This window comes from Daphnia pulicaria, chromosome 7, assembly GCF_021234035.1.
Source record: "Daphnia pulicaria isolate SC F1-1A chromosome 7, SC_F0-13Bv2, whole genome shotgun sequence".
NCBI lineage: Eukaryota > Metazoa > Arthropoda > Branchiopoda > Diplostraca > Daphniidae > Daphnia > Daphnia pulicaria.
In genome coordinates this window covers 15263138-15276484 of record NC_060919.1, presented here as the reverse complement: position 1 = coordinate 15276484, position 13347 = coordinate 15263138, and the positions used below count along the sequence as shown (strand labels likewise).

The window sequence follows — 13347 nt, the reverse complement described above, 5'->3', positions numbered from 1 at the left end:
GTCGATCATATCGGTCGTAATGAATGGAGAAACAAAACTCACATAAAATTTCCAATTGTAAATAATTCATTCTAGCTTCAAGTTCATGTATATCGTCCATGCGGTTAGTAGCTAGGGAATAGGGCAGACTATGTCGTTTCAATGGATATAAAACAATGCATGGCATATATTTCAAGCGTAGTAGCCTAGTTGATTCCTGATACACTGTGTACATGCGATATCAGAAATTTGAAGGGATCGGTTGACTCATGAGTCATTACTAATGAATGGAAAAAAGAATGTTGACTTATTCCTCTCCCGTCTGGACAAATCGATAAGCGGACATGTCGCTGTAAAAAAACAATATGTATTTCTACGCCATAGTATGTTTAAAATAAATATTCCTAACTTGTTCTGACTACAGTCGCAATCTATGAATTAAGGCAGACAATGAGCTTGCTTACTTGCCGTACGCAGTAAGACAACTTCATTAGTTAAATTAAACATTTTCAAGTCTGGTAAAGAATCCAAACGTTTTCTGATTGATACTAATGTCAACTATGACCAGAAAGAGCAAATGGTTAGAGTTGTTACATATTTTAGAGTTTTTTAATAGAACAACCTTGTAGTAAACCATCAATAAGCTCGGGACATGAGTACATGACCGAAAATATTGTGGGAATAACTATAATTTATATGGTAGTTTCGCCAATCCCAAGGCAATATTCAATTAAACTAAACGAATTACCGAATTAATAACCAAATGGGGAAATGACATCGTCAAACGCTATCGCCACTGCATTGGAATGTCTTGAAAGAAGGTGATTAAACTTTTGAGAGAAATTTGTTAGAAATCAATTGCGCTACCAGTTGTAAAACTTAGTTCATTAGTAAAAAATGATAAAATGTTGATCAACGAGTGCCTGTGGCATTTTTTTTTACAGTTTGAAAAAAGAAACCCCGATTTAAAACCCTCCCTTTTCCGCCTTCCGTCATTATAACATATCATTTATTCAAAGTTCAACATTCAACACACTGGATGGCTGGATGCGCAGTTTCTTCTCGTTCGCCGTTAATCGTTATGATTGCGAAAAACCTTGTCAGTACGGGGAGAATTGCAGGCATTGGAAACGTCCAACAAAAAGCAGCAAACGGACAATTGTTTTTAATAGCGAGACGCCTGAGACGAAACAATAAGAGCCTAAACGAGCAACGGCTACTCTCAAGTACCGGGATAAAGTAACCGGATTGCAATTCGCAAAACTGATTTAAGAAACGTTGAATACTAATCAAATAAAGCGTGACAATTGTGAAATCGATGTTCAGTAACGGGGCTGAACAGTTGTTGCTGCTTGCTAGAATACGGCAAAAGTATAGCAAACGAAGCGAAACAATTCAAATAAATCGAAAATCTATCAGGAAACCTGCAGACAATAGAAATTTCAACTAATGAACAATGTAATCAAATATTTAGAGCACCGATCACCACAGATATCGCAATCATTGAGATATTTGCAACTAAACCGCAATAGTTCGAAGGAGCGCTAGAAGACGAACACGATCAAGAAGTCTGTTATTAGATATATTCGTTCTTTTCTTTAATTTGTTAGAAGTTCGGTTTAAGTAGTAACTTATATCTCATGTGACCGTGAAGAAATAAGATGGGTCAAGAAACCCTGCTACTATAATCGAAGATTTCGCGAGGAACATGCCTTGACATTACCATCAATGTTCCCGTGAAATCCACCGCGATTATAAACCAATACCTTACCTAATGATATATCAGAATATCACCATTAAGAAAATCTAACATTAGTTGATGTTGAAAATTAAAAATTTTCATCTATATCAGTGAACTATTCAGATTGAAACACAGTTAGAATTGGAAAAATTGCACCCCATCTGACTACGAATAAAGTTCATTGAAGGAAACGATGACACATGATTAAAAATTTGTGATAATTCGAAATTTCGAAAAAGGGACAAGGCGTTGTCTACCTGTCTACAAGCAATTCGCGTAAGCATACTGACATACAACCACAAATCAAATAAAACACTGCATTAAGAATTGAGCAACAAGAGAAAAAGAATAAAATATGTAGGCATGAATTCGCCAATCGGCAAATCAAAAGCTCTTTTTCTTCAGACATTAAAAATCGAGAAAACCACGAAAAAAAAGGCCATTAATAGATCAAGATTGTCATTTCAAACTGTGCTTAAATGCCGAACGATAATTGTGTGTGACAAAAGATCAGACCGGAAATGCTTCGATTTGGGATGACCCAAATACAAACACAACAAGATTTAAAAAAAAAACATTAGAAATCCGCTATCGATTACCAATTAAAATTGTCTTCTTCTACCCAGCACAACCGTATCGTTTTCATATATCTCTTGCATTATACTATGTCTATGCTTGCATAAACTTATAAGTAAAGACACCAACACATTTTGAAAATAAGGATTTTTTAATTGTGAAACTGACATACCTCGTACTGTACATCGTCTTGATGGCGAGTGCTGCTTGAATAACCGGAAATCAGATGGAGTGAAGTCCTTTCAGGTTTTAGGTTTTCTTCTTCTCACTTGTCCAATCCTGTGAATCGAGGGAAGAAGGAAACAACTTTAACAACTAACGAGTAATATGTGACTTCTGCATGAAGTGGCTTCTGATTCTGCTGATATCTCTGATGACGATAGTGTTTTGTTTTGCCACGAAAATCAGCTGTTTCTTATCTCGACTTCCGACTGCTTCCGCTTCGACTTTCGTTAAATCTTTTGGCGGAAATTAAGTTCAAATTTAAAATATAGATTGCGCTGGTAGATTCGCTTGATAAAAACAAATAATTCATTATTAGATTTAGAATACATAATTTCATAGTTGACCTTTTAAGTGCTTTATGTTTATCAGTGTTCAACGGAAATGCGGCAAAATGAATTAAAAAAAGAAAAATTTACGAGAATCGTACAAAACACACGACATCCACGAATTTAATTTATTGATATACAGTCAAATATGCGCAAATATGATTCTCAGTAAACATAAGGCTTAGCTTCAGCCACTTCACCGATATCTTTTGAGAAAAAAACCCGCTATATTGTAAGAGACATGGTGGGCAGCAGTGAATTAGATAATCATGGCAATTGTATACAGTACCTTGCCTATAAGAACATACATAAATGTCTCCTTTCGTAATTCAAAAATCGTTCAACAGTGTTTTTACTTAATTTAACAAAACCGGTTAACCCCGGCAGTACTTAATAGTATTTTTTGGTGAGAACAAACAATTAACTATCAGTTGTTTGTTGATACAAAACCCAAGAATTTTATCCTATATAATTAAGTCATCATAGTACTGTGACTAGCTCGCTTTCAGCATTATCCAAACCCTGGATTGTTAAGTTAAAAAGAACGCAATCAGGACAAATGGTGTCGCTAAGGGTGGGAGCAGTGTCAGAGTTTACGAGTGACTAAATTGCACATAGTTTTCTTCACACGAAACGAATCTGATCTTGGAATCTAGCCAGGAGATAAAGAGCGACAACGCCACTTAAAATGCCAATGTTCTGCAAAACCAATACTTTGAGTGCCTGGGGCACAGATTCGCGGCTGGCTTCTTCCGCAACTTCGTTCATTTCGGGCATCATATCAACCAGGGCTATATAAAGGAACATGCCTCCGGCCAGGGCAAAAATATACTGCGAAGCCTCGAACTCCCCAAGAATGATACCGCAAATCAGGCCCAGATAGCAAGTACAGGCCGAAAGGAAATTATAGATCAATGCCTGACGCATCGTCATTCCAGCGCTCAAAAGAACAGCAAAGTCTCCTTTAATTCAGAAACAAAATGAGTCAAATAATAAATAAAGGAATTATCTAATTCGTGTAAATATACCCAATTCGTGTGGTAACTCTTCGCACATGACAGCCAATGATATGCTCATCCCAGTAGGGATGCTCTCATTGAAAGCGGCTCCCAAAGAAAGTCCGTCGATAAAATTGTGGAAACCATCACCGAAGATGATCATCCATGCTAAAGAAGAGATGGCTGATTCGCCGGATTTGTAGTGAATCATGCGCTCATGGCTATGTCTTCGTTGTGGTTTCTGAATTTATAAAAGTGAAATTATGATTTTCGCAAAATTTGAATTCGAAAAATTTGAATTTTACCGCTTGGTGTCCAAATGAGGCTTTGATCACTTGCTCTTGAGACTCGTAAATTTTCTCAACATCCGCGCTGAGTGCACTAACTGGTCCGGGAGATTCCGCAATAAGGCTCAAGGCTGCCACAGGATTGCTGACAACTCGTTTCAACTGGTTCTTCTTCTCTTTCCAGTCCATGATAATTTTTAGGAAACGTTCGATCATGAAAAAGAGCCAGACGCCAGAAAAGAGTAAAACTGATGTCCGCAAATAATGGTGATCTGGATCCGAGTTCATCAGGCCGAACGCCTGCGGGATCAGGTGGAAAACCGAGCTACCAGATAGGGAACCCACGGCTAGACCGATAAGCACAGTCAACAGTTTCGAATAGAAAGCTTTTCCCATTAAGGGCAGAACGGACACGCCAACCAATGAACACAAACTAATGAGCGTGACGAAAAGGATACCATATCCCCACACTAGACGCACACACAAAAAAAAAATTATTAAATATTCTTTGAGTTGTTGCATAATTATTTACCTTCATGTGGAGTGGGTTTCTTGTTAACCTCTGATGATTTAATTTCTGGTTGCTGGTTGGATTTAACTTTGTTAGAATTTTGGTGACAAACCCCAGATTCCATTTGATAAAGTATTAAAGGGCATACATCTTTCAGGCCAGCCTTGTCCAAGTGTGTCTTGTTAACCAGCTCAAATATCTCTTTGGGTTCTGAGCACTATAACGATAGAAAGTAGAATGAAAGTTTTTGCAATAAAATTCTTTAGAAAAACATAATTACTCGAGTGAACAGTTGGCAGATGGGTGAATGAACCAAAGTTTCGTTGCACAGAGATTCTAATGATGGACTGGCTGAAGTCTGATTGTGTACTGCAAGTAAATTAGCCCAGAGAGATGTAAACTCTGGTAATTTAAGCTGACTGCTTTCAGCATATTTCTGAGTAAGAATTTCGGTAAAAACATCCAGCTGAGATTCTTGGAGAAAGTGAGTGGAATTATCTAGTTGCGTCTCATTCAGTCCCCACACCAATCCAATCAATAAGAGGAATGCTGTTATTGTTCTAGTATCCATCTAATTTGCAACCATAAAAAACATTAGTTCTTTTCGCTTTTGAACAAAAAATACAAATTTTGCTTTGAATATTATTATAAATTGTAATACTTACATTCTCATGAATATTCTCGCAGGCAGTATTGTATGTGGGTTCTTGTCAAGTTGAAACCAGAAACAAACTGAGATCGGCGCCACCGGAGTTGTAATACGAAGGCAGAGGAAATCGTCCTAGACCAGAGTCAAGTTAACCGGACGGTGAGGTAATCTTCTGTTCTTGACGACGAGGCGAATAACACCGTCGTAGCTGCCACGAAAGCGGTCTTGAACCAAGGTCAATACCTTTCGAATTTTTTAGCACCAAGTTGTAAACAAATTTCACGAACTAATGACCTTCATCATACCGGTCCAGCAACAAGAAGTCGTGAGCCTCGTGCTGTGTTTCTCAAGGCTGCTAAGCACGATTCGACGTCACCATACCATGTTAAACCATTCTAAAGTATTTAACCCTTGGATGTCAAAATGCCAATAACAAAACAAACACTAACTGGTTGCACGCCATCTGTTGTTTGATCTTTAGAACATGCTTAGTAGTCCCTCTAGCGGTTACATAAGTGAATACGTCGGACTATCGTGACTAGGGGTTTTTGTGTAACATAAATTCAGCTGATATTTTTTTGTTCACAGATTTTATCGAATATTCGAATCGTTCTGAACGTTTGAAACGTCGAAATATTGTAATATCTTTAATCTCCGAGTTTGGGGCTATCTAACGTTTTGCCGTCGGAAACATTCCCGACGTAATTTTCATTCTGAAGTTTGACGTTGAGAGTTAAACGATGTCCATTAATCGAGAAGAAATTCTGGCCGATTTTCAGGTACTGTAAACATTTCGTTGGTTTAAATTGAATTTTTATTATTTGGTGGCTGATATTAAAAATTGTGTACCTACATTTAGGCTTGTACTGGTATTGAAGATGTGGGAGAAGCATTCATGCACTTGGAAGATGCAAACTGGGATTTATCGGTACACAAATCAATTAAAAATATGCAATATCTCCCAGGCTAATGAAAAATTTCTTGTAGGATGCCGTGTATCGTGTGCTCCCACAGGGCAGCCAAGAGTTGCCGTCAATGCCTCTATTGGATGATAGTGTCCAGGTGATAGGTGAAACAAGTTCATCCTCAGGATTTCAAGCTACCAGACCTCCCTCCTTACCACCCAATTTAGCTCAATTGTTGCAACCAGCACCTTTAGCGTCCATGAGCAGAGAATTCCTCCCAAGACGAACAAGAATACTCAACTTCTCTATAGTTTTAAATGATAAGACAACCAATATTGCGGTAAAAACTGGCAACATTTCCTTTTGAAGTATAATTTTTCAATGTTCTCTCTCATCCAGATCCCAGAAACTGAAGCTGTCAGCATGATCAAGACTTTGGTGAGCTCAGAACTTGACATACCAGTCTGTAAACTGGAATTGTCAGGTTGGAAACTAGACAGGCAACCCAGGGATACTACTATTTTGGAAACACTTCATCTTCCAAAACAGAATACCTTGTACTTGTCCATCAATTCAGATGATAGAGATGCTGCTACTGAAGAGTATGTTAAACTCAATCCAAATTCTAAGATTTAAAGTAACAATTAGATTTTATTCGATCATTAGGAGTGTTTCTCGAATGACCCAAACCTACAGTCTTAACATTTATGACGTTACGCACAATCGGCCACATATAGTCAATTTCCCTGGAACAAAGACATTATTAGAAGTCAAGCGTGATGTATCGGATCTGACCAACATCCCGGTACGCAATCAGTCTTGGAGTGGTTGGCCATCACAACTAACAGACGATGTAAGTTGACCCTGTGAGGAATTCCCATTTTCAGTTAGTAACGGAGTTGGCTATTCTTATTTATCAGGTGATATTAGGAGCGTCTGGTATCAGTTTAGTTCATGACCTAACTGTCAAGGAATTGGTGAAAGAAGTGAATCGCCCACCAGAAGTAGTACCTATACCAGGAGGCAGTAACAGTGAACCTCTCTCGGATGATGGGAGCACAGCGGACGAGTACGAAGACGCATCAGACGTCGTGATGGAAGACATGTTTCTTCGTGAATTGACACCCTCTCGCCCACAGCCGCTGAGTAAGGACAAAAGTTTTGAAGACAAATTCTTTTGAAATTTACGTAAATCCTTGTTTTTAAATCAGTGCCGGAAGGGATTGAGGATGAAGCGATGGCGGCTATCCTCTTCGCCGAGGGGTTTGCACATCGTTACGGACCATGTCACCCAATATTCTTCCCCGGTTCGCTAGACGATGCCATGAAAGAAGCCTGTCATCAGCCAGCCCGCGATGTATTTATACCAGGCATAGCTTAACTATTTCCTAATCGTCCTAAAAACCCTCTTTTTAAAAAAAATAACAGAGAAAGCTACTTGCTGTATACTTGCATCACGATGGTTCCGTCTCGAGCAACGTCTTTTGCACGCAAGTTCTTTGTTCCGAATCCATCGCATCTTTCCTCACGGCCAACTTTATTCTCTGGGGTTGGGATCTGACAGCTACCTCTAATCGACAACGGTATGTCAACTTTTGTTCAATAGAAGGACTTAGTCAATGATTCCAAAACTTACTTTTTCATTGTGCTATTTTCCTACAGGTTATTGAATACTATTGCCCGACACTTTGATAGTCTGGCTTCTAGGACGCTCAGGAATTTCGAAGTGGATAAGTTGCCCCTGCTGCTAATTGTGACCCGTAGTCGCGCCACGAACGAAGTCCTGGCCATGATTCCAGGCAGCCTCAACGTGGACGAAATGATGACACAGTTACTTCACGCCGTCGAAATGTTTAGCGAACAACAGCGGGTGGAAATAGCCGAGGAAGAAGAGCGCTCGGCAAGAGAGACGGTTAAACGAGAGCAAGATGAAGCCTACCAGCTGTCTTTAGAAGCCGATCGGTATGTCTTCAATAGTGTTAATCTGATTCATTCTCCTACACAATTCTTTGTGACCTGTAGAGCCAAAGAAGAGTTGAAACGACAAGGAGAAGCAGTTAAGCAGCGACAAGAGGAGGAACAACGTGTGAAACAGGAACAAGAGAAGAGATTAATTGAAATCACCCAGCAACAAAAGGAAATGCTGAGACAGGAAGTCCTAAAGCGATTGCCAGCAGAGCCTCCTGCCGACCAACCTGCTGGAAGTACTACATGTATTCGCTTCCGTCTACCCGAAGGGAAAACGTCCACCCGCCGGTTCTTGGCCGATGAACCTTTACAAGTCCTGCTAGATTACCTACTCGTTGAAGGTTTTCCCCACAGCGAGTACAAAGTCCTATCCAGTTGGCCGCGCAAAGATGTAAATTATTTGACTGCATTTCTTTGGTTTCTCTGGCTATTAACGTACCTGTTTCCATTTGTTGTAAATTTTCTTGCAGCTCACAGCCGTCGATTTGACGGAGACTCTGCGTCAACTCAAGTTGGTGCCACAGGAAACGCTCATCATCGAAGAGCGGTGAATACAATTTTAAGGGAGGAGCTCTTCGGATGTCGGCCCAACGTTCCAGTTGTGCTCTCGATATTTCAATTCAATTGAGTTTAAAAACAAAGTTAAAAATTAATTTCACATGCAACATCCCTCCCACTCCCTCTCCTCCTCCTCCTCCTCCTCCAGGTTCCGTTCGGTTTACTTTTATTTCCTTCAGTTTCCCTGTTGTCTTGTGTTTCAGATTAAAATAAGAAATTGTATTAGCCGCACCCAAGATTACAAGAAGAAAAATACTTGAGGAAGATAAAAAGAAATTAATGATAATTCAGTTTATATTAATTCACACACACATTCGGTTAGGGGGTGTATATAACAGTAAATGAGCGTGGTCATGAAAAATTAAAAAACACGTAAGTTAATTCTCACTGGAAGGGAACCAGAACAATGCTGTGAATCCCCCCGTTATCCAAAAATAATAACTGCATAGCCCATTTAAGGTTAATCAACTTACTACTGGATACTGCACGTCAATATTTCGGGCAATCCGCAACAGGTTTTCTGTGGGTAGTCGGGGAAATAGACTAGGTTGTCGTGACCGTAGATGTAGTAAAATCCACGGTAGTTGCGCCAAACGTAAGCCACTTGATGGACTGAAACCATTCTCACAGATTGACGCTAAACATTTAGGTTGACATTTGAATTATTACAAGTCAGAAAATGAGGTAATTGTGTTAACGTACCTGAGCTATAGTTTTCTCAGCTGAAAAACGGGCCCGGTGTTCATCTAACAGTTCACGTGAGGCGTGATTGACTGCTTCATCCGGGAAGAAATTGATGGGCCAGACGGCAGCTTTCTCTTCATCAAAGGCGACACGGCCCTGAACGGAGCGGATCAGGACCTCCGGCACAGCCGTACGTTCCACAACACGATCCGACTTGTACATTTTCCATGACACGGTCAACTGAAGTGAAAGTTTGAGCTGGCCGCGGGCTAGGCAAGTCTTGCACGGAAGTTGGCCAGGTCCCAAGCAAACGACACAACGACGCTGGCCTCCTCCGCCGCATTGATAACAGGCCTTGGGTCCAGGCGGAACGTTGATTCTTTGAGTTTCGCTTCCGGATTCCAGTTCCGGTATCTTTCCCGTTCCATTGCAAGCGTTGCATCGGATCTGTTCAATAACCAGTTCAATATGATGTGGTTTCTAAAGTAATCGATAGTTTGAAATTACCTCTCCATTGCCGAAGCAGCTCCAGCACCTTCTCCTACCCATGGTGGCACAATCGTAGCAGTTAACGACCCGGGCAGAATGAGGAACTTCTACAACTACTTGGCCTTCCTGAAAATCAGATTTCTTTCATTCATTGTCGATTGAATAGGGAAAAAAAAAGGTTAGATCCTTACCCTGTAAGGATTAGGAGGAACTACGAGAACATCCCAGGGTTTCGGCGAAGGTCCTCGATCAGCCGAATCGATCACTTGGCCAGTGTAAGGCTCGTGAATCCACACTGCAGTCCTCTTTTCCGTGCAAGTTTCCAAGTTGTACTGCAAAGAAACGATAGTTATTATTATTAAGACGTTTCAGTCAATGTTTAATTTAAATCATTTACGTGAAATGCGGAAGAAGCTGTAATATCCATAATTGTCATTTCTCGGGCACAAGCCAATCCCCAACAGCGGTTATTGGAGACATAAGAAAGGACGGCATCCCTTGCAGCCAGGTCATCGATATTGGGCACGGAAGCATTTCCACGTCTCGACGAAGAGTTTTCATCTCCTCGAAGCAGTTCCAGTGGCGGTGGTTTAATGGCGGCTGCAATAAAAGAAAAATTCCACGAACAAGTTTGAACCCGATTCAAACACGGGCTTTTTATCTTTCAGTTTAAGATATTTCATCCAAAGATAACGATGGCATGTGTTAACGGCAAATGAATAAACACATATGTCCGCCATTGTGAAATATCCCCGGAGAATTACAACACAAAAACGTTTAAAATAGAAAAATAATTAAGTTGTACACTGACTTGGTTCATTCGTGACGTTTTCGTAACCTTCGATGATGAATTCATCGAATGCATTGGACGAAATGTTACTTTCATACTCGGGTTCGGTAGATTGTCCAGCTACAGCAGCCGGAGGTTGTTGTGGTATTTTGGGTTTGACACCTTGCCCAGCAGCTGGAACGTATCCATCCAGAACTGCTACCGGTCGAGAATCTGAGGCTTCGTTGTAAGAAGGTGGCGATCGCTGGAGTACAATAGGTGGTGGGATGAACCCTTGGGAGCCGGACACGGTCACTACCGATGCATCACCTGAAATTTGACCAAATGAAGACAGGTTTTTCATGATAAAAACTTCTCCTGGGATATCTAAATAATCGTTGTTTCTTGACTGACGTTGATCTGCCATGTTTCCTCCAAAGTATTCGGCAGAGGAATGGATTAGTCTCAGCTGACGGATGAAAAAAGTAATGGTCTTTCGCACTTACTCGTAAAAATGCAACTGTTTCTTAATCTTACATAGGTGCGATTAGTCTTTATCATTCTAATAGCCTAGATGAACACACAGAGCCTAGTTGGTCATGCCACGTTGGCGATAAGATAGGTAATAGTCGTTATGGTGATGGATAGCGAGTGTAATATTTTTTTTCGTTTCAAGATTTTTGGTTATTCATTTTTTTTTGTCTGAGTTTATCTTAATTTAAAGACCCAGGTAGCTACAGACAGAGAAAGCCAGGCAAACGACAATAACTATAATGAGCAAAGCTGCCCAAAGAGGAAGTAAATTTCGCCGGTGTGGTATTCGATGAACACGGATCTATTTTTCCAAAAAAACGGGTCAGATAAAATATTATTTTGTGTGCTTTAAAGTAACTGAAATGATTGGATTAAAGTGAATTCCTTTACCTGGTTGTCGACAGAAATGCTAATAACAGCTCCTTCACTAAGTCCTGTTATGTTTTGACCAACTTCAGTGTGGCAAGGAACAAAAGCCAAACCCGTAATAAAATTTGAATGAGCATTTTCGACGCGTTTGACCAGCTATTACAAAATTATTAAACAAAAAAAAAATGTGACTTTAGGCTGATTTTCGAGTTTGACATTTGATTCAATTACCTGCAAGTTAAAGGCAGTATAAATATCAATAGATCCGCCGAACATGGAGCCAATGGCCACAAATTTTCCACACGGGCTCGTCGCTAGGGCAGAAATGGGTGACGAATTATAGGCGACACTTTTGATCAGCAAAAAACTGGATGTGTCCCATAATTGAAGGAAACTGGGTAGCTTAGATTTGATCGGGTTAGTGATAGTAAAAAGCCGCGGTCGTTGGCCATCTCCTTCGCCGACCGAAAATCTGGCACCAAATTAAAGGAAGACTATTACATTTTCCTGATCTAACAATCACAGAAATGTGTTCAAAACTAACCTGCATCGTTTGAAAAGGTACTTGGCATTATCGGGAGGTGTCCATTCAAGCTGGCAAAGCTTGTTACCATCTTTACTGTTCCAAACAAAAGCACAACCATCCTTGGATACGCTTACAATCTGCAACACATACAAAATTACATTAAAATTTCAGTTCCATGTACAGAACAGATCCGATTATAGTTTTACCTTTTGACTATCAGGGCTAAAATCCATATCGTCCACTTCTTTTTCATGAGATTTTATATCCCTCAAGGGTTTCAGTGTTGGAAACTGCCACAGACGAATGTAACCATCACATCCCCCAGTGGCCAATAACTTGCCACTTGAACTGATTCTAGCCACTTTTTGAAATGACTCTTCTTGTGGGCTAAATTTCAAAATTTACCAAGTAAGAAAACCCTTTAAAACACATGAAAGAGAAAGATTTACCCTATATCAGTTTTGACACTATCCATTGGATGGGCTAACATTCTTAATCTTCTCTGGCTGAGTAATCCTTTACGAAGAGACTCTGGTGATTTGCTAGAATCAACATCATTTTCTTTATTTTCAGAAGGTTTTCTTTTTCTAACAGAGTTATCAGGAGACTTTTCTTTAAAGACAAGAAAAGAAAATATTAAAATACATGTAAAAATGCTTGATATGATGTAAAGGTTACCATTTTCATTTTGATCGCTGTAACTGTAACTTCGTGCAATCTCAAATTTTTTGTTGATGTAGTAAAGTTGTGAGTGATCATCAAGACCAGCCACAAAGTAAATTTTCTTGCTTTTGGATTTGTTATCCTCGTAGGTAGCACAATTCATTACTGCCCGACTTCCAGTATCATGTTTCCCGACTTGAGTGGCTACACACTGTTCCCCATTAAAGGTTAACTGATAAGTTGCCTAAATACATTGAAACTTCGTAATTAATTCACATTCCAGTAAGTTTTTCATCATTCTCTCAACATACAAATCCATTTGAAACCCCTGTTTTGGCTGCTCCACCTCCACCGGCTACAACAAAATGTCGGTCGGTTAACATTTCCACCGCATAGAGAGGAAAATTCACTTTTGCAGCTGGATCTCCTCTTAATTCTTGTGCAGAGCCCATCTTTGATAATAGCTAAGAGATATTATTCACCGGTTAAAATTTCAAAGACAAATAAAGATCAAAAATAGGAAATCAAAAAGAAGCTGACGACACTGACACATTTCATTTTTCGAACGTTGCCAAAATCATTTTACTTCC

General features: G+C 39.8%; 3 protein-coding genes across 4 annotated transcripts; 1 reads left to right on the top strand and 2 right to left on the bottom strand.

The window, feature by feature from the left end:
• Window positions 1-2957: 2957 nt before the first annotated feature.
• LOC124351074 (metal cation symporter ZIP14-like) lies at window positions 2958-5726 on the bottom strand. 2 transcript variants are annotated; one of them, XM_046801836.1, is made up of 7 exons: window positions 5598-5726; window positions 5309-5535; window positions 4924-5214; window positions 4665-4860; window positions 4151-4602; window positions 3876-4086; window positions 2958-3809 (listed from the first exon to the last, which is right to left on the bottom strand). In XM_046801836.1, the coding sequence occupies exons 3-7, from the start codon at window positions 5212-5214 to the stop codon at window positions 3472-3474; spliced, it is 1488 nt and encodes a 495-aa protein (XP_046657792.1). In that variant the 5' UTR covers window positions 5309-5535; window positions 5598-5726; the 3' UTR covers window positions 2958-3471. The 2 variants fall into 2 exon arrangements, with proteins under 2 accessions (XP_046657792.1, XP_046657791.1); XM_046801835.1 differs by having other exon boundaries at window positions 5309-5726.
• Window positions 5727-5829: 103 nt separating this feature from the next.
• LOC124351073 (FAS-associated factor 1-like) lies at window positions 5830-8980 on the top strand. The gene is made up of 11 exons (XM_046801834.1): window positions 5830-6071; window positions 6152-6220; window positions 6280-6537; window positions 6597-6799; window positions 6864-7050; window positions 7118-7343; window positions 7409-7554; window positions 7626-7780; window positions 7860-8159; window positions 8220-8556; window positions 8636-8980. Exons 1-11 carry the CDS (start codon window positions 6033-6035, stop codon window positions 8714-8716), a joined length of 2001 nt encoding a protein of 666 aa, XP_046657790.1. The 5' UTR covers window positions 5830-6032; the 3' UTR covers window positions 8717-8980.
• Window positions 8928-13333, bottom strand: LOC124348773. Its single transcript, XM_046799048.1, has 14 exons — window positions 13069-13333; window positions 12773-13001; window positions 12544-12706; window positions 12301-12481; window positions 12113-12231; window positions 11800-12040; window positions 11590-11724; window positions 11387-11500; window positions 10708-11167; window positions 10294-10496; window positions 10088-10228; window positions 9915-10022; window positions 9426-9854; window positions 8928-9360 (listed from the first exon to the last, which is right to left on the bottom strand). The coding sequence occupies exons 1-14, from the start codon at window positions 13207-13209 to the stop codon at window positions 9196-9198; spliced, it is 2829 nt and encodes a 942-aa protein (XP_046655004.1). The 5' UTR covers window positions 13210-13333; the 3' UTR covers window positions 8928-9195.
• Between the last annotated feature and the right edge of the window lie 14 nt (window positions 13334-13347).